Here is a 27034-nt window from a genome sequence, read left to right as displayed (position 1 = left end):
AAAGCATAACTGTGAAACACAGGACAATAGGTCCCAGTGAAAAGCACATTACAAAAAGTCAACAAAGAAGTTAAGGATCAGTGGTCAAGACTGGTAGACTTCCAGCCACTGTTTAAGGTGAGTTTTGCAGGTTTGCAATTATAAGTAAGACATCAATGAAAAAAATTGCAAAAAAGGAGACTTAAATTTCATTTTAACTGTTTTATTTGAGATTCAGTTTAGTCATCGAGGGGTGGGACAAGAAGAAAAATGTATTTTGTACTTACCTACCTATTTGGTATCAAAAAATATTTTCAAACATTCTTTTTCTCCTATTTTTTTCAGTTCAGATTTGGTCTCAAGTACAATTACACAACAACTGCATGTTTTAGTATTTTGTACATGGATTATTTGGTAAAATGTTCTCCAGTTCTGCAATGAGCCATTTACTTCTGTTAGTGACCTTCATGTTCCTGAGAATCTATATAAAGGAAAAACATTTGCAATGATTTTACTTGCAAAACACTACATGTTGTGTTTCTGGGGTTTCTTTTTTGTTGTTGTAATTATCGCTCACTTTGATTGATGAAGTGAAGAATAAAGGAGAAGACGCTACAATGAGGGGAGCTGGAGGAGGGCAGCATCTTCCACCATCCTCCTCCTCCTCCTCCTCCTCCTCCTCCTCCTCCTCCTCCTCCGTGTGTGTCGGTGTGTGTGTCGGTGTGTGTGTGTGTGTGTGTGTGTGTCCTCCCTCCTTCACTCTGCTGTCGGACTGTCTTCATCTGGACTCTGACTCAAGGTAAAAACTAAACACTTTTATCTCGGTGAAAAAGAGTTTTTATCGTGTTCAAGTCGCTGCTGGGCTTCAGGACAAACTCAGTCCGTGCTTGAGGAACTAAAATGTCAAAGTAAAGAAACGGAGCGTCGGGAATGGTTGAGCTGTGCTGAGGAGCAGAAAGCGGAGCTGAGGATTAAAACGCTCCACGGTCCCTGTAGACGGTTTAAAGTGTGTTGAATGGACGGCTTATTCCTCAGGATGAAACTTTGTCTATTAAAAACCAACGAGGAGGCCGAAAACGCAGTTACTAAGGCTCTAAAACCCGCGGAGGCATGTGTAGATGTAAGAATAAAACCCTGGATCTCTGAATCTGAGATGTTTGACGGACCAGCAGCCTTTTCCAGAAGTTTATCAAACATCTTTCCGTCTCAATGCCACAGTTTCCACTGAGGACTTCCTCACCTAAATCCTCTTTCTGGGCTGTAAAACTTGTTTTCAGAACGTTTGGTCACCAGTGAGACTAAAAGTAAGAAATGAGCTTCTCTGTAGTTCATTAAGGGAATATTTTAGAAGAAAAAAGTTTAAATGGCAAGAGCATGTTTTTTGTATGTGTGTCCGATGAATGAAACAAGACAATTTTATTTCCTCAAGTTAAAGACTCTCAGCAGCTTGGTGATTTTATGGAGAGTTTAAAATGTCAAAACAAGAACTATATTGAAATAGGTGAAATGTGGACAAATGTTTATTTTCATTCACAGTACCGTTCAATAGTTTGGGGTCACCCAGGAAATTTCACGTTTTCCATGAAAACTCACACTTTAATTCATGTGCTGACATAATTGCACAACGGTTTTCTAATCATCAATGAGCCTTTCGACACCATTAGCTAACACAATGTAGCATTAGAACACAGGAGTGATGGTTGCTGGAAATGTTCCTCTGTACCCCTATGGAGATATTCCGTTAAAAATCAGCCGTTTCCAGCTAGAATAGTAGTTTACCACATTAATAATGTCTACACTGTATTTATCATTCATTTAATGTTATCTTCATTGAAAAAATGCTTTTCTTTCAAGAATAAAGAGATTTCTATGTGGTAGTGGATGATTCCTCTATAATTGTTCATTTACCGTCATAACTCAATCAAAGATATGTTAGTTAGCCCAGATTTCATAAAGATACATAATTAACTAACGTGTGCTGCATTTGTTTGATTTCTGTATTTAGTCATTTTCGGTCTTCCATACAGCACTGTTAACATATCAGACTAAGGCTTTCAAAGTTGCTTCAGATTACATTCTTCATCTCAAGCAAACTCCAACAGTAAAGTTGAAGCATAAAAGTCAGTCATTTGAAAGGCTGATTGTCCACTGACAAGGTGATGGTGATCCACTTTACAGTTTTTTATGAGCAACCTCTGAACCTGCAGCAGCTTTCTCACTCTTAAACTAAAACTATGAGGCATTATTAACTCCTGAATAAACTGAAGGTATATTTCAGATGTTTTTATTTTATTATAATAATATTTCTAAACCAAAAATGACCCAATTTAAATTCAAACTTATTTAAGTTGTTTTACTGCCACTATGGGCTGATTTAAGATTAAAAAGTATACAGTCCACAGATTTAAGGAAGCTTGGCTTTAAAGAAACATGTTTAAGGTGTTTAAAAGTTGTTTTTTGGGATGTTTGTCTTCTAACCAGCTGATTAGAAACAGATCAGGTTTGTGAGTCTTCAGCAAGTAAAGCTTTAATTGGATTTTTCTAGGTTTAGTAACTCATATCTGTATGTAGGCGATGTCTGAATGGATTCACTTCATGTTTTGGTTGACTAACTGTGCATATTTACAGCTTAAGCTCTCTGAGTTTTCAGCACAAATTGATTTAAATTTGTTGATGAGAGACCAGTGCAGTTTTATTTGATCAATTTGAATAATTTGTGGCTCTTTACAGTCTAAGTGAAGCTTGAAATGATGCTTCTGTTCGTCTTTGCTCCCTCACAGTGATGATTAGAGGTTTTATTTTATGTCCTGAGTGGCTTTAAAGAACACCTTCAGTAGCATGAACTCAGAGTGTTTTGAAGTTTGTTTCTAAAGATGTGTGACAACCAACACGCTGATCTCTGAGCAGTTATTAAAGATTTTACTGCATCTCTCTGCAGGAATATGTCCCCGTTCACCAGCAGGACTCTTTCTGCACCTCTTCAAGGTTACTACCTGACATGAAGGACTGAAGTCTGAGGACGCAGCGCCCCCTGCCAGACTCCCTCTGCAGCTGCAGGCCATGGCTGAGCCCAGCTACTCTGACCTGATCGCCAAGCACTACAACTACACCGGCAAGTTTCGCAAGACACAGCAGGACTCTGGTCTGAAGGCGGACTCTGTGGTCTTCATCATTGTGTGCTGCTTCATTATCCTGGAGAACATCCTGGTCCTGACCACTATCTGGAGAACCAAGAAGTTTCATAAGCCCATGTATTACTTCATTGGTAACCTGGCCCTGTCCGACCTACTGGCCGGCGTTGTATACACTGCCAACATCCTGCTGTCAGGCGCCAACACGTACAAGCTGACGCCCACACAGTGGTTCTTCAGAGAAGGTAGCATGTTTGTGGCGCTGGCAGCGTCCGTCTTCAGCCTGCTGGCCATTGCCATTGAACGCCACCTCACCATGCTGAAGATGAAGCTGCATAACAATGGCAACACCTGCCGTGTCTTCCTGCTCATCAGCACCGTGTGGATGATCGCGGCGGTGCTCGGTGGACTGCCGGTGATGGGCTGGAACTGCATCCAGAGCATGACGCACTGCTCCACCGTGCTGCCACTCTACCACAAGACCTACATCCTGTTCTGCACCACCGTCTTCAGCATCATTCTTATGGCCATTGTGGTGCTCTATGCTCGGATCTACGCGCTGGTGCGCACTCGAAGCCGCAAACTTGTCTTCCGCAAAGTGTCCAATGGTCGTGGGAATGCTGGTGCCAATAGCAAGAGCTCGGAGAAGTCGATGGCCCTGCTGAAGACAGTCATCATTGTCCTGAGCTGCTTCATTGCCTGCTGGGCTCCACTCTTCATTCTCCTGCTTCTGGATGTGGCTTGTGAGACGCTGAGCTGCCCAATCCTCTACAAAGCCGAGTGGTTCCTGGCACTTGCCGTCCTCAACTCAGCAATGAACCCGCTTATCTACACACTGACCAGCAACGAGATGCGGTGCGCATTCCTCAAGACGCTGCTTTGCTGCACTGCCTGCATTCGGCCAAGGGTCAAGTTTACGGGTCCGATCATGGGGGCAGAGTTCAGCCGCAGCAAATCGGATAACTCCTCCCACCCCAACAAGGAGGAGACGGAGTACTCACCCAGGGAGACGACAGTGGTGTCCTCGGGGAACATCACCTCGTCATCCTAAACATCCAAACGTCCGGTCGTAACTGAGCGGAGGAGAGGATGATGTACAGAGTCAGATGGAGTGATTGTGTTTGTACAGAAACATGTGGACAGTGCCATGTGGAGTGGTCACGAACCTTCAGCGGATCAGAACTCACAGCACTTATGGAGACTTTCCAACTGGTTAAAGTGGGATCAGTGAACCCTGATATAGCGGAGGTCCTGCTCTGTATGTAGCTCACAACCTTCAGTCAGAACCATCACGTCACCCGCAGGAGGATCGGCTGCTTTCACTGCTGGATCTCAGGTTTATCTCAGCTCACCTGCTTAAAGGTCCTGCTTCATTCAGGACCTGACCGGGCAAGAAAGTGGCTTAGCAGATTTCATCCAAACATCCTCATGATCCAGAACAGGCTTGAAAAATGCACTTGATCAGAGACTTAAAACATCTTGAAGGTTAATAGAAGCTGTAGTCATGAATTATTGATGTGTCTTATTTCATCGTGATGGTTGATATTACTGAATGGCAGTGATGAGCTTCATAGAAAGTGTTATTGATCCTCATAGAAGAATCTGACTTTATACTCACCCTCTAAGAACCACTAGAACCTGTAGCGCTTTAAACACACAGCTGTCAAATATTTAAGAAATACAACTTAATTCATGAAGATTTTTTCCCTCTTCTCTTTCCTTGAAACCTTTGCATAAGGAAATCCCCATGTGAAATCAGAGCTCAGCTGCTTTTCAGAAACACAGACACAAACAACAAAACCCAGAATCTTAATCATCAGTTCTCAACTATTTTCACATCTTGACTAAGAACCCAGTTTTTCAAATAAGGCACTTAATAAAGCATTTAAATGTTGCACCTGCGCTCTATGTATTAGAATTTATAAATGATTTGATTCAATTTAATTCTGATCCTGTATGATTTCATTTGCATATGAAGCTACAATTTCAATAGTAAAATAAAAATAAACATATAAAATTGCACATACGCCCCCTGTCAAAAGTTTTAGGACACTGTCTCATTCAAATAAAGTAGAACCTGTCCTACAACTTTTGACAAGGGGTGTATTTCATCATATGGATGTGATCAGGGCAGGACTCTGATCATACATGTAAAGTTTCAGGCAGATTGGAGCATGTTCAGGGCATTTACACAGCACTTGAAATTTCATGGATAAAAATTCCAGAGACTGCCACGGACACGCCCTTTGACTTTGGAAAAAGATTTTAATAACTTTGGATCATTAAGGCTTGGCTGAATTTGAGGTGAATTGGAGTTTCCCCCGAGGAGGAGTTCGCTCTAGAAAAAAATGAAAAATGGTCGCTCACTTCCTGTTGGGTTTGGAATGTGGCTGTCACTGACTTTTTTGTTCAGCCTGATGTGCTGCATATGTGTACCAAATTTGGTAGATACACCACCTGACAAAAGTTTTAGGACAGGTTTTACTTTATTTGAATGAGAAAGTGTCCTAAAACTTTTGACAGGGGGCGTATGTGTCATATGTTTGACATATTTGTTTGAAAAATAACCTACATGAGTAAATGCTGGTCAAAGCAGCATTCAGTCAGTTTTCTGTTGTTCTTCTAATGGTTTTCAGCTCTACAACAAACTCTTACAACTTAAAAACACTCCATAAAGTATGTCTTTTCACAAAATTATAATTATGGCATTTTATGTGTCTGAGAAGCATCTGAACTCTGAATAATGAATATATTTGATGTGACATTTTTGTAAAAAGTTAACTGTGTAAAACTTGTAGAATCGATGGGTCAGAATGTATTTTGTACTTTGTGTCTGTATTATTGTTGTCAGTAGTGATGTCAGTGTACTCACATTAATTTATGTTTGAAAGGAGGAAGGAAAAACATAATTGTGCTTGTCAGAGAAATCTGATGTTTTGTTCTGTTTAAGTTTGTTCAGTCATGTGTCAGATCTGCGGAAGCCCTTTTCCTACAAAAAATAAATCACAAATAAAATCAGGACATGCAAAACAAGTAAAAACATGACAACAGCTTACGAGATGTAGTTACTCTTCTGGAGGAACTTATCACAGGATCTTCATCAGCATTCAAGAGCAGGAATAAGCTTTAAAGCTGAATGGATTAGTCATTAGTCCTTATCGAAGTCCATCAAAGGCTTAGAAAGACACATTTTACAGAGTCCTTAAAAAGACCTCCAATGTCCAAAAGCCATTTGTGTGAAGTTAGGCCTTAAAAAAAATCTTCAAATGATTTTTACAACACTTAAAAAATTATTAGAAGATAAGTTGCATTAACTTATTTTAAATGTGTTTTGGGATAGATTTTTTTAAATGATGATGCAGTAGCAAAAGTGCAAAACAAGAACCAACATGGAACATAGTACACCATTAAAGGAACAAAGTACATTGTCAAATGAGGAAGTCCAGCTATAAAAGTATCTGAGCTGAATGGGAAGTCAAAAAACTTTAAGTCCCTTATATAAGACCCAATATTGTTCGATATTCACATCATGAACAGCGCGAGAGTGTAGCCTCAACACCACCATCTCTGCACTAACAGCATTATAACCCCCTCAACTCTGGTGAGCATCTTCCAGACAACATGTGGATCTACACCAACATTAAAGGCAGATATGCTCTGGACATTACACACGGTAGCCCTGGAAAACATACGCATTTTGCAGAAAGAATGTTTTGTTTCTGGATGTTACAGAAAACAGAACAGCCAAGTTGTTTTTTTGGGGGGGTGTTTTGTTTTTTGTTTTTTGTTTTTTTGGGGGGGTGGGCGGGGGGAGGGGGGGCAGTATGGATGTAAAATAGGTCTTAAACTGCCTTCTCAATGGTCTTAGAATTGTCAAATTGAACTTGTTAAAATTATGTTTAACTCGATCTGCTGAAGTAGATCATGTGATCTGATCAAAAGCTCCAGAGACTGTAAATTAAAAATGAACTATATTTGTAACAAACTTTTGGGTTTTATTTAGAAGTTCCACCTCAGAATCTTCTCAAGAAATCTCGAGTTTTGTCTTAATCATCATCTTAGTTCATTGTTAATAGGAATGGGCTTCCATACTGATCAGACTCTGTTGACATGGTGACCACTCCCTTTCAATTTCCTCTTATCCTCTATCAGGAGCTGATCAATTAATCAAATAATTCCTTTCTGTTTGTTCTCAAACTGTTTGTTACAGTCCAGCGTGAGCTCTGTCTGCACTGTTTAACTCCTGAATGTTAGGTTGTTTGTTTGTTAGGCTTAATAAAGACAGAAATAGAAACACAGTTTGTATTTGAACAAATCACATCTAAAAAGTTGTAAAAATCCTCGTACTCAACTCATACTACCAATAATGGCAAGTAAAAAAGTTTTCAAATTGAGGAATTACTGAACAGCCTACAAGACTTTTCTTGTAGATTGTTGAAGATGTTTCACCTTCATCCAGGAGGCTTCTTCAGTTCTGACTGTTCCATCCACAGCCATCTCTAAACGGGGAGGTGGTTTATGACACCGCCTATCAAACACCTACAACTCAGTAACAAGGTCTCTCCCCAAAAAGCTTCTCCATTGTTAACATCTTGAGTCACTCCTGACTTGGCAGATTCACATCCTTTGTTGTGTAAACTGTCAGCTCCATCACCATGATTGCTGTCGTTGTTGGTGGACCACCTGGTTTCTCAACATTCACACCTGGAGACAGATGAGTCCTGGTCATTAATGGACCGTCAGTCATGTGACCTGGATATATTGTGGTACTCCCCATTACTCAGAAGTGATGAAGGTGAAATGTCTTCAAGAACCTACAAGAGAAGTCGAGCTGATTTTTTTTACTGAAACTCCTACAGTGAGAAAATGCTACGTTTTCCTTTTTTAAAAGAAGTGTATGAGTATGTATGGAGCCCTCTGTAGGGCAGAATCTTTTGAGGCCTAAAGACTCGAAGTCCAAATAAGAATTAAAAAATATATAATTTTGAAAATATAAAAGCAAAGCTTGTGCTAAGACACAAATAAAATAAGATACAAGTCTAGTCAAAAGCTGAAAAGTTTAAATTGAAGGATAAAACTGTCATGGAATTTCAGTAAATAAAGCTGTAGATCTGGAAAACAAAAGGCTTTTTAGCCAGTAATCCACTACATTTGACTTATTTATTTATTGACTACAGCAAACTACTTTTTCACAATTTATGCACTTTTTTAGCACATGCTCTTATTTTACAAACTACTACTGTTTTCTACCACCGTCTTACAATGTGAAGTGTCCTATGATAACCAAGATTGAATAGAAAATTGAAACTGATACCACTGAACAGCTATAGTGTACTTTTAGCTAACAAATCTGACCATTTATGCACTGTTTATTGTAATTTAAAACATCTCATCCCTTTTAGCATTTTCACCTTCAACTTAATACATGTTTTAACCATTTCTCCAGGACTCCTGGTTGCATATTAATCTATTACTTCCAGAGAACAGTGAAGACGTTCTCTGCTTATACTCTTAATAACAAAATGTTGATGTCCACGCAATATGTGGACTGTTTAGTAGAAAATGTAAAGTGTATTTTTGCGGACAGGTTGATCTAATCTTTCTGCATACCCCTGGGCTATTGTATTGTATTGTATCTATTGTAGAAGTGCCCCCTGTGGTTCCTGGTTCAAAGGGAGCAGCCTGAGCACAATTTATTATGGAAAGCTCAAACCTAATATGCCGTCTGGGTCTCAGCTTGTGTTTCACCTTTGAGTGGCATTGATAATAAGATTCACTGATTGTCCCAGCTGCTGACCTCTGACCTCTGGGGGGCGGTGTCTTTGTGTGTGAGCCTACAAGGAGACATAAATATAAATGAAACCTTTGCTTCGGACTGGAGGTCCAGTTCAAGGTCAGCCGATGACCTCAGACTGTGAACCAGATGATTTTAGGTCTCTGACATCATTTCATCTGCTTGCTTTATATGAGTTCACATTTCACGCATCAAACCAAACATCATACAAATGCAAACACTGGGCACTGATTAGACAATGATTTAAGGTTAAAAGGAGGTTTGACAAAAGGTCATGGTCCAAATGCAATACCTTGATAGTGGAAAAACATAGCATATCATAACAATAATAATAATAATAACAATATTCACAAAGTGGTTCGAAAAGACACTTAAAGAAAAATGCTAGCAAATTTTAAAAGAGCTACATTTTTAAACTATTGTATTTATTATCATTATTTAACACAACTTTTTGTGTTTATTACGAGTAAACAGTTTTTTTTAATTTTATTTCAAGGTAAAACTGTTATCTGATATTTCCTTTGTTTGCTTCTTTTACCTGCTAGCATTTTTAATTCACGAAATACAAGCTTAAACAGCTGAAATAATAAATAACAATTAAGACTGAAACTGTGCTAAAGCACAAAATACAAAACAAAAGAGTATGTAATTCAAAAATAGTGTTGTTTTTAAGAGAGAGTTCCCCTGAAGCATCAAAATACAACCAATCTGTGCTGAAGTTAATAAACTAACTGCAGATAAATTTGATGGTGGAACACAGTTCTGCCCTTACAAGTTTATTCACTGATGTGAACCCTCCTTCCACCATAAATTTACCCAGAAATTTTTTTTAATAGTACGCTTATTAGGGCTGCACATTGGCGTAGTGGCTAGCAAGAAGATCCCCGGTTCAAATCCCAGCCTGGGCCTGGGATCTTTCTGCATGGAGTTTGCATGTTCTCCCTGTGCATGCGTGGGCTTTCTCCCACAGTCCAAAAATATGCTGAGGTTAATTGGTTACTCTAAACTGCCCGTAGGTGTGAATGAGTGTGATTGTTTGTCTGTATATGCAGTCCTGCGACAGACTGGTGACCTGTCCAGGGTGTCCCCTGCCTTTGCCCGAGTCAGCTGGGATAGACTCCAGCACCCCCCCCGACCCTAGTGAGGATAAAGTGGTCTATAGAGAATGGATGGATGGATGGATAGTACATTTATTAACTTTTTTTTAAAGAAAACAACACAAACAACCCAAAAAAAAAACCTTAAAAACATCTCAGGTGTGGCAAGTCAATTACAAACTATACATCAGACTTTACAGGATTTTACAGGCAGGTTAGGCCAGTGCAGGAAATCCTAGTGATATAGGGAGGACAGTGTAGATCCAATATATTTTAAGCTTAGTTCCCAGTCTTTATGGAAAGTGTCCTCTGCTGAGTGAAGCATACAGTTAATATACTGTATTTATTAGGGATACGGTCCATTACGAGATTGTGCCATGATTTCTTTGTTGGAGTAGCTTCCTTGCTCCAAAAGATCAGAATCACCTTGCAGCAAAGGTCAGTAATTTGAACAGTCTTTTATGCTTGCTGTTTATAAATATGAACATGAGGGACGAAGGAGTTAGAATCCAGCTTGTTTTTGAGAATAGGTATAATATGAACGTGATGCACAATCCTAAGCTGAATAAATTTGGTTCAGTTGCAGACAGTACATCCATAGCATGTGCCCATAATCATCACCAGGCTGCAGGAAGACGTATTCAAACAGCGAGTTTGGAGATGTGTGTGAGGAAAAGAGATACCCTCCACATCCTGATCCTGCACCATGTTGGCCTGTTCAGTGAAGGAATCATCCATCAAAGTCAGTGTCACAGCAGAGGTCTGAGGCCCCAGGGTCTGTCGGAGCCCTGAAACCTGGACAATGAACAAGACTCGTATAAAGACAGAGGAGTGAAAGAGAGTGTGAGGAGGTCAAAAAAGGAGGACAGGAAGGAGGGGTGAGTAGTGTGAATGTGCTGCCTTCTTGTGGAAGATACAAGTTATGACAGCCTCATCACAAACTCAGTCATCAGGCAGCAGCCTGCTGGGACCACAGAGGCAGGTCACAGTGTTGAACAGGGATGGTCAGACTGACAGGGTTACTCACACTGGAGTGGCATAATGGGTGGTTCATTTTTTAGTCCTCTTTTGGAAACCTACACTAATCATTTGCTTTTGTAGGCAAGACTGCCATATAGAAGTGTGTATATGAATTCTCATATACTTCTATACTAAAAATCTGAAACTGTAGCCAAAGTTCAGATTTTTCAAGCTCAAAATTACAATTCAAATTGCATAAAAATAAATACATATAAGAATCTTACAGCAAAAGTGTCCTTGTGGCTGTCCTTACTCGTCCTTGACTTGCCCCAAATGGTTGAGGCAAATGGCCGTCCTTCCTCAGCCTGAGTTCTGTGGGAGCTTTCTGTCAGATCAGTGAACTCTCCACCATGAAAATATGTTGTTGTATTTAAGGTAATATATGCCTTTAACCTCAGTCAGATGGGATAGACTCCAGCCCCCCGTGACCCTAATGAGGATTAAACGTTGTATAGATAGTGCATGAATGGATATTTGTTTTTTGTTTTGTTTTGTTTTTTTCTCTGCTGTTCCAGTTTTTGCAGCCTTGAAACAAAGTGTATTTGGGGAGAAGTTCTAGAGGTGGTGCATGAATAGCCAATCAGTCAGAGTGTGGGAGGAGCTGAGTAAACAAAAAATGAACAAACAGCTTTGAGGTCAATCAGGATCTGATCAGTCACTCAGAAATCGGTCAAACTTTAAGATGAATCTGATTCTGCTCTTCGGTCTGTCTCTCTGCTGTGAGTTCATGCTTTAAAATATCTCCATGTTGCTTCCATGTTGCTACATCCACGCAGTGCTGGAACTGCATCGGTGTTTCATCAGGAGGCAGATAATGTCATTTTACATCTAAAACATTTTGTAATCCCAGATTCTCTAGTATGATTTTGTTTTTCTTTATTTATTTTTTAGTTTAACTGACTGCTTAAAATGTTGTCTACTTCAGTAACATGTTCAACAGCATGACTTTTGATTGTAATAGTGTTTTTAGTGTGTGGTATTAGTACTTTTATTTTCTTAAAAAGGAAGTGCTTCATGGCTAATGGAAAACTGACACTTTAGTCTTGGCAAACGTAGTTGAAAAATCACTCAGTGCCTTTGTGACTAAAGACTCAACTTCACGTTCAGTTTACTGAGCTCAGTTCATTCCACTCAGTCACTGTCCCATTTTAAAACTCACAGGAAGACTTTGGACACATTATTTAAACTGAGTCATATTTGCAAGGCAGCAGGACAATTGAGTTTTGAGATGAAACAACTTTTCCAGTGCAGCATCAGCATCATGTCCTGTGCTGACCTCCTGTTTGTCTCTGGTTGATTGACAGGCTGGATGGCTGCTGCCAGGTCCACATGGACCGGTGAGTTCAGGCTTTACTTATGGAGTTTGTTCAAATTACTTTATCTGGCATGTTGGGGATCTTATTTTTGGATTTTCCATTGTTTTTGTTATTTGTCTAAATAGACATTTGATTTTATTAAAGATCACTTTGTATCTTTGTTTTCAAAAGGTACTATATGAATAAATGTGTTTTTATTGTTTTAATAATATTAATAATAATTACCATTATTATTATTGTTATTATTATGATTATTATTATTATTACATTTCTATGTAGAAACTCCTCAGTGCTCTGTGAAAGTCTACTCTGCTATCAAATGTCAATCCACTGAAAATTATGCCAGTTAAATAATTAATGAAAATAAATGGGTTCTGTGGAAAAACTGAACAATTCTTTAATCTACAGGGACAGTCAAAAGTTTAGCCTGGTCATTTAAAGATTCTTCAGTTATTTTTGCTTTTTTAAATGTAGAACAAATCTGAAGACAGCAGAACTCTGAAATAATTCAAGTGGAACATGCTAGTGACAAAAAAAAACTAAGTAAAATGTTTGTCTTGATGACAGCTTAGCAAACTGTTGTTCACATGTTAACCAGCTTCATGAGGTCATCACCGACCACTTTGAACAAATGTGTGGTGACTATGGTCTGCTTTGTTGGGCTGAACAGTTAAAGAAGATTCTGATGCTCTTGTTGTCATTGCATAATACAATCAAAAAATTCAAATGCTATCAGTGCTGTCGAGGTTTTGTAGAATGGATGTTGTTGCCGGGGAAATCATATCTTTAAGCGGTAGATTTTCTTTTTTCTGGAGGTAAAAGTCGAATTGTCTGGAGGGTTTTGGAAGTTTTCTGGATGACCCTGCAATGTAGTAGGTTTGAGTTGCTTCCGGAGGCACCCGAGGACAGCAGGACGGAGACGAGAGTTCACTGCAGCCTGTGGGCCTCTGTTAGTCATCCGGCATGAGGAAGGAATAGTGCTGAGAGGGAAAACAGCTGAAAACACACTCGCCTTGCAGAGAGCCACGACCCCATGTCCTACCACACACACACACACACACACACACACACACACACACACACACACACACACACACACACACACACACACACACACACACACACACACACACACACACACATGTTTGTACTTCTATCTTAGTGAGGACATCCATAGGCGTAATGCATTTCCTAGAGCCTTACCCTAACCTTAACCATCACAACTGATTGCCTAACCCTAATCCTTACCCTAACCCTAACCAAACCTCAATTCATACCTGTTCTCTAAAAACAAGTCTTCACCCTCAAACATGGCTGTTTCAAAGTGAGGACCGGCCAAAATGTCCTCACTTTGATAGTTAAATGCAGAAAATGGTTCTCACAATGTAGCAAGTACAAGAACACACACACACACACACACACACACACACACACACACACTGTTGAACATGCATGGACACACTCACAGATTCAAACATGTGTTGCCACGTGTGGCTGCAGTGACGCACACTGTATCTGTGTGTAAATATATGTGTCAAATTTTGTCTGACCAGCACTGTCATCGTCCTGCTCCTTATGTCCTTCCTGTGTCCCTGTGTGTCGGTAGATGTGTGTTTAGTTGTGCAATCATAGGGAACATATAATTGAAAGTGATTCATAAAGACATTGCAATAAACCTGTTGACACTTGACTCGCACATTACTTTATATTAAATAACTAAGAAAGCCTTGGAGTCTTTCCAGTCTTTTCTTCAGGAAGAAATGACATCATGTGGAGCAGGTCATCTGATCTGGACTTAAAACACTTCCTTCAGAGGTGTTTTTGTAATGGGTAACTTAGTTGAAAGAGGTTTCTCGGACACAGATACAATTTGTTATTTTGTGTGATAAAATAACACAAATGACCATAGAGACACACAAAATGACCACAAAACACCTAAAATTAACAGTCTGTAAATGACCAAAGAAGTAACAAAATGAGCACAGACACATAAAACAACCACAAAAATACACAATATGACCACAAAAATACACAATATGACCACAAAAATACACAAAATGACTGTGAGACAGGTAATTAACATATAAAGACACAAAATAACGTGAGGCACATAAAATAACTACAAACAACTGCAAAATGACCACAAAACAAATAAATTTATCACAAATTGACCAAAAACGGCCACAAAAAGACACAAAATGACCCCAAAAAATGCACAGAATGACCACAAAGACCTAAAATACCCACAAAACAGCCTGAAAATGTTCGCAACAGAAACAAAATGAGCACCAATACGCAGAGAACAACCATAAAAAGACATAACATGATCACAAAAATGCACAAAATGACAAACAAGGCACAAAATGACCACAGAAAAACACAAAATGCCTCAGTGAGACAGATAAGTATCATATAAAGACACAAAATGATGAGAGACACACAAAATAACTACAAAAAATTTCAAAATGCCCACAAAACACCTAAAATTACCACAAAAAGGCCTGTACATCTTTATTAACCCTGACATTAAGATAGCAGCTCTGTCAAAACAACTAAAAATAATTTGATGCTCGATTCTCTCCATCAGTGTGTGTGTTTAAGTGTGTGTGCATCTCCATATTTACTTTATCATTAGTTTCTACATTACATCTCACTAATGTACGCCCGTGTTGGGATGTTTACAATAGTAAACAACATCAGAAACACATTTTTTAATGAGCTGTTGTAGTGAAGCTCTCTCTCTGCTAACTGTAGTGCCGCCATTAATCAGAACAAATCACCAAACGATGTAAATGAATTTATTTGTGTCTTTATAGCAGCACTGTGCAGATAAAAATGAACAACCTCCAAATTAGCAGTGATCAATGAGCCTCGTTCATTAATGCTGCTGTTGTTTTGTTTATTTTATCAGCTAAATGCGTCTTTTATTAAAAATAATTTCTTGCATGTGCAGTACTAAATATCATAAACCAACAAGTAGATGGTGGAACAGAAGGTGATACTGATTAGACTGTAGACCTGTCAAATTAATCAGATCCTCTTCTTCCTTCTATGTTCCAAAACTATCTGAAGACAGTGTATTTTATTCTGGCTTTTTGCTGGAGAAATCAGTATTTTGTGGTTAATCGAACAATTACAAATCGGGAAAATACGGTATAGAGACAAGAGTTACTCCACGGATATTGTAAAACTTGAGCTTGTGCAAGTCAAGTGAGTAATACTTTGCTTCATGTCAACCAGTGAAAGATCAACATTAGGTTCTTAAAGGTGAAAGTAATTACGGTAGTGTAGTTTTTGCTCAGTAAAATCAGCAAGATGAATGTTACATTAGCACCATATTGGACAGATTGGGTTTCCCGATCACTATAGTAATTTATTTTTATGCATTACTTAAGATTAAGTAATGACTCTTTCACAGCTAGCTGTAGCTTTTTTATGCTTCCGTGTTTTTTGGTTGTCTTCCCATTCAACCATCCATTTCAAGATGTTGAATTCCTTGAGGAACTTTCCTCAAATTTAGTCCAAACGTTCATTGAACTTGAGGGTAAACTGATTAAATGTAGTCGTGAAATGTCACTGTGAGGTCACAAAACACATATCTCAAGAGTTTATTTGCTAATTATGTCAAAAAAAAGTCACATAAATGTCTTGTAGGATACAATGAAAAAATGAGAACCTGTTAAAACACTTTTTGGCCCATTAATCAACACCACAACATGGAAACAAAAAGGGAGATTGTGGCCATATTTCACAGTTAGTTTGACACACACACACACACACACACACACACACACACACACACACACACACACACACACACACACACACACACACACACACACACACACACACACACACACAGGGGGGATGAAAATCATTCATTGAATGAGAGGTTCTAGCTTTTATTTGCCGGTAGTGCCTGCCTGAGGGCAGCAGTTCTAAAAGCTAATGAGCAGGATGAGAAGGAGTCCCAGATGATGTTTGTTGCCTGTGAAGCAGTGTTTACATGGCAAATAGACTATGAAGAATATAAGTTTAGGTCAGACAACTAAAACAACTGATTGACTGTTAGAGAAGATTGAGCTTTTTGAAAATGTTCCAGATTTTACAGGAACCCAAACTTAAATCTACTGAAGATTTGCTAGGCTGCTTTGGTCTGTGATGCTAAAAACAAGCAGAAAAAGCTTGCTGTTTTGTCTGTCCACAAGGAAAAGGCTGCGTGTGTTTTGCATGTTATCTCTGTGCAGATAAGCCCTGGATCATTGTGGGTAAGGATGAAATCAAGGAGGGAGAGACACTGAAGGTCAGCTGCACGCTTCCAATCGACTACACTGGAGGAAACTGTCGTCTTTTCAGAGGAAACTCTGCCATCCCCTTCAGGCTAAAGACAGCCTTAGATTTTGTCTGCGTCTTTCACCTGTCATCTAAAGTGCTGCTAGGAAATCATCCGGTGGGCAGCGAGATCTCCCTCAGGTGTGACTACCAGATCCAGGAATACACCTCAAAGTCCAGTGACAATGCAGTGGTGATCGTCTGGGGTGAGAAGAGCTGTTTACAGAATTCAAAGGAGAACTGTGAAGTCAGTTGATACCAAGCTCATGTGCTAGTGTCCAGGACAGGATAGATCCAAGATGTGATTAATTTAGCATAAAAAGATATTGGGGCAAAGTGATTGCCCAATTTTGTCCAAAGAGAAAGGTTGGAGCTTTGAGACAATAATAGCTTTCCTCACTTTAAAACTAACAGAAAAGTCACATTTCCATCATGTTCTAACCTTGCTGTTTGATCTTTTGGGCTTTGACAGGACCTCTCTGAATGAAAACATTGTCCTTATGTCCTCCTCTTCTGCAGTGGTTTAATGGCATTCTGTAGAATTAGCTTCACCAAGCAGTTGAGGCTCCAATTCACATTTTCTTTTGGTGATTTCCTCTAAACTTCCAATAAATCTGTGCACACCTGGATGGAAACCCGAAGAATGTTATGAAAGGTTCAAACAATATTAAGAGCTGTAAGGAGCTCCTCCTCATCCAGCAGTTGCAGCTCAAACTTTCTACTGATGCAAGGAGACTTTTTTTTAGACAATCATATTATCAGTGACCACAGGATCATTGTGGTTGTTGATAAATGAAATGACTGTAAACCTGAATATTTTTAGTTTGTTCATACTGCTCTGAATAAGGGGCTGCACAGTGGATGGTGGTTAGCACTGTTGCCTCACAGCTAAAAGATAGGCGGTTCGTGTCATGGGCTAGGATCTTTCTGCATGGAGTTTACATGTTCTCCTGTGCATGCGAGAGTTTTCTCTGGGACGCTAAGTCAGCTGCGATATATTTCAGCCCCCATGTGACCCTAATGAGGATTAAGTGGTGTAGAGATAATGGCTGGATGCTCTGAATAATTGAACTAACAAAAATCTGTTCTCCTTCCTTGCTGTCAGGCATATTATCAAAAAGGCCCAAACACAGAGAAACAAAATGTAATCAGTATGTCATGCTGCTCATCTGTCAGTTATCACAAGTGTTTCCAATAGTAATGTGTTTATGAAGAAGTAACAGTCCTGACTGGATGCAGCAGCAGTACATTTCATTATTTCACAGAAGGTGTCACAGTTGTGCTAAATTTGGCTTTAAAGAATCTTTTGGCAAACAATTGGATATGACTGCTTCAGGAAAGCATTGTTTCTCCATCACTACTGTGCAGTGGGCGAAACTGGAAGATGCCTCATGATATCCCGACAGAGAATTTTTTGGTCTTCTGTCCTCATTTGACATTTTCCACTCTGTGTTTGTGACACTGATAAACAGAAGCACAGAGACTGTAAACATAGCCCATATTGCTGTCTTGCTGTGACCATGGATGTATTGAATAGGATTGATTTACAAAATGATGCTTCATTAATGTCCATTAAAGCTGCTCAATTGGTAATACTATTATACCTCTTTACTGCAACTGAGAAACTTAAATAGATTTAGCTATTGAAGTGATGGCACAAACCTAAGCTTTGTTTATACATGTTGCCAACCCACAACAAGCGACCTGACTGCTCCTACCCTGGCCCTGTGTGTGTTGTGATCCTTCTGCAGGCAGCCGTCCCAGTCCCAGTCTGTCAGTCAGCCACCACTTTGTCTCTCCTGATGACAGCACTGAGGTCACCTGTTTACCTCCTCTTGGTTACGCCCCCAGCTGTAGCTTCTACAGAGGTCAGTACAGAATCGCAAAGGGGTCCTGCAGCAGGAATATGACAGGTCGGGAGCTCGCCATTTGGGAGAAACCAGCCCTCCTGCTTCCTGTCAACCTGACCTGCGCTTATGAGCCAGACCTGGACCGCTACATCCGCTCAGAGAAGAGCAACCAGCTTCTGCTGCTTGTAGTCGGTGAGGAAGGAGATGCATCCCAGCTAGTGGAAAGTGGTGGTGCAGGACAAAATACTCCCATCTCTCATCTTTCTGGATGGGATTTTAAACCTTTTCGATGTTTTAGTCTATGATATATAGAAACATTCGGCAAGATAAATCTAACCACAAAGCATATAAACACAAAAATATTCAAAGGAAATCAGAAAAATTCCCTGAGGATTTGAACGTATAGTAGAGTGAAGCAGAGTAAATCTTTACTATCCCACAGAGTAGTTTGATTTGTAACCAGTAGCTGACAGTCTTCACACATCCTCATATCCTGACACATGCTTTATAAGTATGTAACTATAAGAGCATAACACCACAGCAGTAAAATGAAATGATTCCACATAGATATGTTAGGAGGCTGATGTAATGGTAAAGTTGTTTACCTGACCACATGACCACTGCTGCTGGTCAGCATAGTGCAGCGTCCACAACTGCACACTAATATATGCACATCAAGACACATGTTGAATGGATGTTTTGACTCCCATTCACACACACAGTAATCCTATGATAGTTATCTATACCTCCATGAGTACACTGCAAACAGGAGTTGCCAATAACTAATTCAGCTGCTTTACACGGCACAAGCCTACACATCTGGAAACAAATATTGGCTTCGATTCTGCACCTTCTGCACTTGGTCTTGACCTAGGGATGCAAAGAGTACAACCCTATCATTAAGTAGATTAGTAAGATTTAAGTAAGATTTTAATAATATTTCAAATAAGAAATGGAAAAAACATCATTCCTTTCCCCTTTTCAGTAGATATAATGTCAAACAGTCATTTGGAGGAGTTTCTCTGATCAGTTAAAGAACAAAAAGACAAAAAAGCCTCATAAAGAAGCAAGACTTTTGTAATTACGGCAACCCAGATGTGCTTATTGATGGCTTGCAACATAATAAAGTCTTACACAGTAAATTTTCAATAAACAGTCTCTATTAGAAAGTGTTGCTCAAAAAAAGGTGTTTTCGACCAGGTGCAAACATAACATAAAGCCTCTCTCCATCCACTTATCAAGCTTCACTGGATCTTCAAACATGGGTAATGTCATTTTCCAAGAAAGGGTTTATATGTCATTGTCTGTTATTTCAAACATAACCTGATCCAAAGCTGGTTAGGTGTTATGCATCGGTTACCATGGCGATGTACACACGTGGACAAAATTGTTGGTACCCCTCAGTTAAAGAAGGAAAAACCCACAATTCTCACTGAAATCACTTGAAACTCACAAAAGTAACAATAAATAAAAATTTATTGAAAATTAAATAATCAAAATCAGCCATCACTTTTGAATTGTTGATTAACATAATTATTAAAAAAAAACAAACTAATGAAATAGGGCTGGACAAAAATGATGGTACCCATAACTTAATATTTTGTTGCACAACCTTTTGAGGCAATCACTGCAATTAAACGATTTCTGTATTTGTCAATGAGCGTTCTGCAGCTGTCAACAGGTATTTTGGCCCACTCCTCATGAGCAAACAGCTCCAGTTGTCTCAGGTTTGATGGGTGTCTTCTCCAAATGGCATGTTTCAGCTCCTTCCACATATGTTCAATGGGATTCAGATCTGGGCTCATAGAAGGCCACTTTAGAATAGTCCAACGCTTTTCTCTCAGCCATTCTTGGGTGTTTTTGGCTGTGTGTTTTGGATCGTTGTCCTGTTGGAAGACCCATGACCTGCGACTGAGACCAAGCTTTCTGACACTAGGCAGCACATTTCTCTCCAGAATGCCTTGATAGTCTTCAGATTTCATCGTACCTTGCACACTTTCAAGACACCCTGTGTCAGATGCAGCAAAGCAGCCCCAAAACATTACTGAGCCTCCTCCATGTTTCACCGTAGGGACAGTGTTCTTTTCTTCGTATGCTTGGTTTTTGAGTCTATGAACATAGAGTTGATGTGCCTTACCAAAAAGCTCCAGTTTGGTCTCATCTGTCCAAAGGACATTCTCCCAGAAGCTTTGTGGCTTGTCAACATGCATTTTTGCAAATTCCAGTCTGGCTTTTTTATGAGTTTTTTTCAGCAGTGGTGTCCTCCTTGGTCGTCTCCCATGAAGTCCACTTTGGCTCAAACAACGACGAATGGTGCGATCGGACACTGATGTACCTTGGCCTTGGAGTTCACCTTTAATTTCTTTGGAGGTTGCTCTGGGCTCTTTGGATACAATTCGAACGATCCGTCTCTTCAATTTGTCATCAATTTTCCTCTTGTGGCCACGTCCAGGGAGGTTGGCTACTGTCCCGTGGGTCTTGAACTTCTGAATAATATGAGCCACTGTTGTCACAGGAACTTCAAGCTGTTTAGAGATGGTCTTATAGCCTTTACCTTTAAGATGTTTGTCTATCATTTTTTTTCGGATGTCCTGGGACAATTCTCTCCTTCGCTTTCTGTTGTCCATGTTCAGTGTGGTATACACCTTTTCACCAAACAGCAGGGTGACTACTTGTCTCCCTTTAAATAGGCAGACTGACTGATTATGAGTTTGGAAACACCTGTGATGTCAATTAAATGACACACCTGAGTTAATCATGTCACTCTGGTCAAATAGTTTTCAATCTTTTATAGAGGTACCATCATTTTTGTCCAGGCCTGTTTCATTAGTTTGTTTTTTTAATAATTATGTTAATCAACAATTCAAAAGTAATGGCTGTTTTTGATTATTTAATTTTCAATAAATTTTTATTTATTGTTACTTTTGTGAGTTTCAAGTGATTTCAGTGAGAATTGTGGGTTTTTCCTTCTTTAACTGAGGGGTACCAACAATTTTGTCCACGTGTGTACCCTGGTAAGAAGCGAACTACCACCATAGCCTTTAAAACACAGTTAAACCTGAAGCCACCTTGCAAACCCCAAGTCTTTCTTCCCAGTACAGACCTCAGATCAGTCCAGATCAGTTCATCACAACATGCAGAGAAATACAGATGATGTTTTTTTGATTTGGAGTTAACTATGAGCTAATGACACAAGTGCATATTAAAGAAAAGTGAGAAATAAAAACTGCATCAAACATAAAGTGAAAGATCAATTATGAGAAAGTTTTGAGGAAAAAGCTTTTTTCCCTTCATGTTCAGGTATAATTTAATGACATGCTGGAGTCCCCTGTTTCCTTATCCTATTTACAGTAGTATGCAAACATTTGGGCACCCCTGATCATTTTCAAGATTTTCCTTTATAAATCACTGGTTGTTTGGATCAGCAATTTCAGTGAAATATATCATATAGCAGATGAACACAGTGATATTTGAGAAGTGAAATGAAGTTTATAGGATTTACAGAAAGTGTGCAATAATATTTAAACAAAAGTAGGCAGGGCACCCCAACAGAAAAATTACATCAATATTTATCTGATCCTCCTTTTGCTGAAATAACAGCCTCTAAGCGCTTCCTATAGCTTCCAGTCAGGGTCTGGATTCTGGCTGAAGGTATTTTTGACCATTCTTCTTTACAAAACATCTGCATTTCAGTCAGGTTTGATGGTTTCTGAGCATGGACAGCCTGCTTTAAATCACACCACAGATTTTCAATAATATTCAGGTCTGGGGACTGAGATGGCCATTCCAGAGCGTTGTACTTGTTCCCCTGCATGAATGCCTTAGTAGAATTTGAGCAGTGTTTAGGGTCATTGTGTTGTTGAAGTATCCAGCCCCGGCGCAACTTTAACTTTGTCACTGATTCTTGAACATTGTTCGCAAGAATCTGCTGATACTGACTGGAATCCATGCGACCTTCAACTTTAACAAGATTGCCAGTACCTGCACTGGCCACACAGCCCCACAGCCAACGCAACCCGGTCTCACGGGGATTCGTGAAACTGTCACGTAAGTTTTAGTTTCGGTTTCGTGCGCACCAACACGATTTCGTCATGTTTTTCGTGCCGCTCACCACGAAATGTTTTTCGCTGTGGTAATCACATCTGAAAGTGGTTTATACCGGCGGATTCATGACGATCTAAGCTGTCCATCGGCGTATACTGCTTGTGTGATCGCGTTTGTGGCCGCCGGCCGCCGGACATTCTTGAAATTCCTATGCAAATTGGTAAGTGTACCACCGGCTTATGGTTAGGTTATGGTTAGGGTTATGGTTAGGGTTATGTTTAGGGACGATGTCATGCAAAATATAGCGTTGGATTCGCCACGGTTTTACATTAAAAATATAATATACACATTCTTTTGAAATACGTTCTGAGTGGCACGAAAAGTCCGCCGTTTAAAATACATTGGTGCGCATTTCGTGGTGAGCGGCACGAAAAACATGACGAAATCGTGTTGGTGCACACGAAACCGAAACTAAAACTTACGTGACAGTTTCACGAATCCCTGTGAGATCGGGCTGCCACAGCATGATGGAACACCACCAAATTTTACTGTGGGTAGCAAGTGTTTGTCTTGGAATGCTGGATCTTCATCTGCCATGCATACCGCCCCTTGTTATGTCCAAATAACTCAATTTTAGGTTCACAGCACCTTATTCCAAAATGAAGCTGGCTTGTCCAAATGTGCTTTAGCATACCTCAAGCGACTCTGTTTGTGGCATGTGTGCAGAAAAGGCTTCTTCCGCATCACTCTCCCATACAGCATCCTCTTGTGCAAAGTGCGCTGAATAGTTGAACGATGCACAGTGACACCATCTGCAGCAAGATCATGTTGTAGGTCTTTGGAGCTGGTCTGTGGGTTGAGTTTGACTGTTCTCACCATCCTTCGCCTCTGCTATCTGAGATTTTTCTTGGCCTGCCACTCCAGGCCTTAACTAGAACTGTGCCTGTGGTCTTCCATTTCCTCACTATGCTCCTCACAATGGAAACTGACAGCCGAAATCTCTGAGCTAGCTTTTTGTATCCTCGCCCTAAACCATGATGTTGAACAATCTTTGATTTCAGGTCATTTAAGGTGTTTTGAGGCTCCCATGTTGCCACTCTTCAGAGAAAATGCAAAGAGGAGAACAACTTGCAACTGGCCACCTTAAATACCCTTTCTCATGATTGGTTTCACCTGTGTATATAAGTCAAAGATCAATGAACGTACCAAACAAATTTTGTGTTCCAATAATTAGTGCTAAACGTATTCAAAACAATAAAACAACAAGGGTGCCCAAATTTATACACCTGCCTACTTTTGTTTAAATAATTATTGCACACTTTCTGTAAACCCTATAAACTTCATTTCACTTCTCAAATATCGCTGTGTTCGTCTGCTATATGATACATTTAACTGAAATTGCTGATCCGAACAACCAGTGATTTATAAAGGAAAATCTTGAAAATTATCAGGGGTGCCCAAACTTTTGCATACCACTGTAGTTTTATTGCATCATCCTCACTCTTTAATATTATTATTATCATTATTATTCCATTTTCTTCTGTTCAATTTCCTGCGCTATAGCTCTAGTTCCTTAAAAGCTAGAAGCATGATTTCAAAACCAAATGTAAATCATGTCACTGGTTACAGCTGACTGATGATAGCCGCTGATTCCAAGGACTATCATCAGTCAGAAAACTGATTTCTTTCTTTCAAAACTTGTCTAGGTGAATATCAGATTTTCCTAACAGTAGTAAAATGCTGTTTTTAATGTGTTTGACCTTACATCAGCAACATTTATGTGGAAAACAAAAAAACTGATACAACATGTGGTGGCTATGGTATAGCTGGTACCAAAATCACAACAAACAATAATTCATAACATAAATACACTTGCTTTTCAACAAACTGTGAAGTTGTCATTAGTTCTAGTCGTGTATTTTTATAGCTCAGTAAATAGACCTATTGTCTCTAAAGAGCCGTTTTAGGATGCAGGTGGTTCTGTATCAGACATAAGAGCTGTTTATATCAAACTTTAACAAGACTGTCTTGTTATTTTGTGCTATTCCCTCAATTGATGCATTTGTTGCATTTCACGTGACTGAGACAGATCAGAACACGAAATAGTGCTGTGGCACTCATCTGTAGCAACAAACTCGACAGGGAGAACGTTAATTTGTTGTTGATACAAATTCACTATAATAGTAATTAGTAAGTATAATTAATAGTCTGCTGACTACAGTATCATCATCTTTGGCTTTTTAGATGTTAGGATTTTTATTCACAGATTACTGAGATTCCTGTTGCCATTGTTGGAGAATATTTTCTTCGAAGAATTCAACCTCTGCTACTGCAACTTGTCTCTGTCATTTACAGATCCTTATCATTTTAGTTACACTATATTGCCAAAAGTATTGGCTCCCCTGCCTTGACTCGCATATGAACGTCAGTGACATCCCATTCCTAATCCATAGGGTTCAATATGACGTCGGTCCACCCTTTGCAGCTATAGCAGCTTCAACTCTTCTGGGAAAGCTGTCCACAAGGTTTAGGAGTGTCTTTATGGGAATTTTTGACCATTCTTCCACAAGCGCATTTGTAAGGTCACACACTGATGTTGGACGAGAACACCTGGCTCTCAGTCTCCGCTCTAATTCATCCCAAAGGTGTTCTATTGGGTTGAGGTCAGGATTCTGTGCAGGTCAGTCAAGTTCATCCACACCAGACTCTGTCATCCATGTCTTTATGGACCTTGCTTTGTGCACTGGTGCACAGTCATGGTGGAAGAGGAAGGGGCCAGCTCCAAACTGTTCCCACAAAGTTGGGAGCATGGAATTGTCCAAAATGTCTTGGTATGCTGAAGCATTCAGAGTTCCTTTCACTGGAACTAAGGGGCCAAGCCCAGCTCCTGAACAACAACCCCACACCATAATCCCCCCTCCACCAAATTTTACACTTAGCACAATGCAGTCCGACAAGTATGGTTCACCTGGCAACCGCCAAACCCAGACTGGTCCATCAGATTGCCACATGGAGAAGTGTGATTGGTCACTCCAGAGAACGCGTCTCCACTGCTCTAGAGTCCAGAGGCAGCGTGCTTTACACCACTGCATCCGACGCGTTGCATTGCATGTGGTGAAGTATGGCTTGGATGCAGCTGCTCGGCCATGGAAACCCATTCCATGAAGCTCTCTGCTGAAGCACTGTTCTTGAGCTAATCTGAAAGCAACATGAAGTTTGAAGGTCTATAGCGATTGACTCTGCAGAAAGTTGGCCACCTCTTGGCACTATGTGTCTCAGCATCTGCTGACCCCACTCAGTCAGTTTACGTGGCCGACCACTTGGTGGCTGAGTTGCTGTCGTTCCCACACACTTCCACTTTCTTATAATACAGCTGACAGTTGACTGTGGAATATTTAGGAGCGAGGAAATGTCACGACTGGATTTGTTGTACAGGTGGCATCCTATCACAGTTCCACGCTGGAATTCACTGAGCTCCTGAGAGCGACCCATTCTTTGACTAATGTTTGTAAAAGCAGTCTGCATGCCTAGGTGCTTGATTTTATACACCCGTGGCCATGGAAGTGATTGGAACACCTGGTTCTGATTATTTGGATGGGTGAGGGAATACTTTTGGCAATATAGTGTAAAATGTAATTTGCAATGCGAAGTTGTGAACAGACAGTATTTATCAGGCTGAAACAAGTGATTAATGCCAGATCTGTCCAGTTCAGAGTCAGGTGATTCTCTTTAAAACACCTATAAGATTCATGTCAGGACCTCATCGCTGACTGACTGGACCAATGAATGTAGCTTCAACAGCGTTTGTTTTCATATTCACTGCATTTCTTTATGCCTAATATTGGAATGTTAATGTTTTCAGATGTGAACAGAGTCACCACATCAGTCAACTGTAAAGTCTCAGTAAGTGATGATCAACTGGAGGTGATCAAAGACAGGAGCTGGACGTCTGCTGGGGCAAATGGATCCAGTGTCACCATCCAGGTGACAAACAGCAATCTGATGCTCAGTGACACCTGTGACTACTTAAAGAGTCTGAACTGATGGATGTGAAAACATACAGAGTTAGACGGAAGGCATATGAACACATATAGAATCAGATATCCTAATGTAAATACATACAGATTCATACACACTGATTTAAACATGAGTCGGACTTTAAATAAAGGAGAGCATGTGAAGTCAAGAGAAAGAAAAACAAGTTTATTTTAGCTTAATTTTGCTATACAATGTGTCTACAATGGTAGCAGGGGGCTAATGGTTGTGGGTGGATACATTTTTACAGTCTCTTGTGTACACGCCTCTCTGGTTGTAAATGAAAGTGAATGGAGGGGGTGTAGGTGTAGGAGGAAATTGACCCTCTAGTGACATCCAGTGGTTTTAACTGTTGTACACTGCACATCTAAAGAATTAAACAATACATTTCAAATCAATTCGGCTGATAATGATTTATTGCAAGACTTCAGTTCAT

General features: G+C 39.9%; 1 protein-coding gene across 2 annotated transcripts; it reads left to right on the top strand.

Annotated features, from left to right (window-relative positions):
* Positions 1-656: 656 nt before the first annotated feature.
* Positions 657-26996, top strand: s1pr1 (sphingosine-1-phosphate receptor 1). Of its 2 annotated transcripts, none has more exons than XM_051960520.1 (6): positions 657-778; positions 2918-11740; positions 12326-12358; positions 16585-16875; positions 18421-18711; positions 26426-26996. In XM_051960520.1, the coding sequence occupies exon 2, from the start codon at positions 3040-3042 to the stop codon at positions 4159-4161; it is 1122 nt and encodes a 373-aa protein (XP_051816480.1). In that variant the 5' UTR covers positions 657-778; positions 2918-3039; the 3' UTR covers positions 4162-11740; positions 12326-12358; positions 16585-16875; positions 18421-18711; positions 26426-26996. The 2 variants fall into 2 exon arrangements, with proteins under 2 accessions (XP_051816480.1, XP_051816481.1); XM_051960521.1 differs by lacking the exon at positions 657-778 and adding an exon at positions 785-1283.
* Positions 26997-27034: the final 38 nt, after the last annotated feature.

Source organism: Acanthochromis polyacanthus, chromosome 15, assembly GCF_021347895.1.
Source record: "Acanthochromis polyacanthus isolate Apoly-LR-REF ecotype Palm Island chromosome 15, KAUST_Apoly_ChrSc, whole genome shotgun sequence".
Classification (NCBI taxonomy): Eukaryota; Metazoa; Chordata; class Actinopteri; family Pomacentridae; genus Acanthochromis; species Acanthochromis polyacanthus.
The sequence above is the reverse complement of the archived record's forward strand: the minus strand, read 5'-3'. Positions and strand labels throughout refer to the sequence as shown.

What these genes read in the sequence shown, in the direction of transcription:
- s1pr1 (XM_051960520.1), top strand. Translation starts at nt 3,040, where the DNA reads ATGGCTGAGCCCAGCTACTCTGACCTGATCGCCAAGCACTACAACTAC.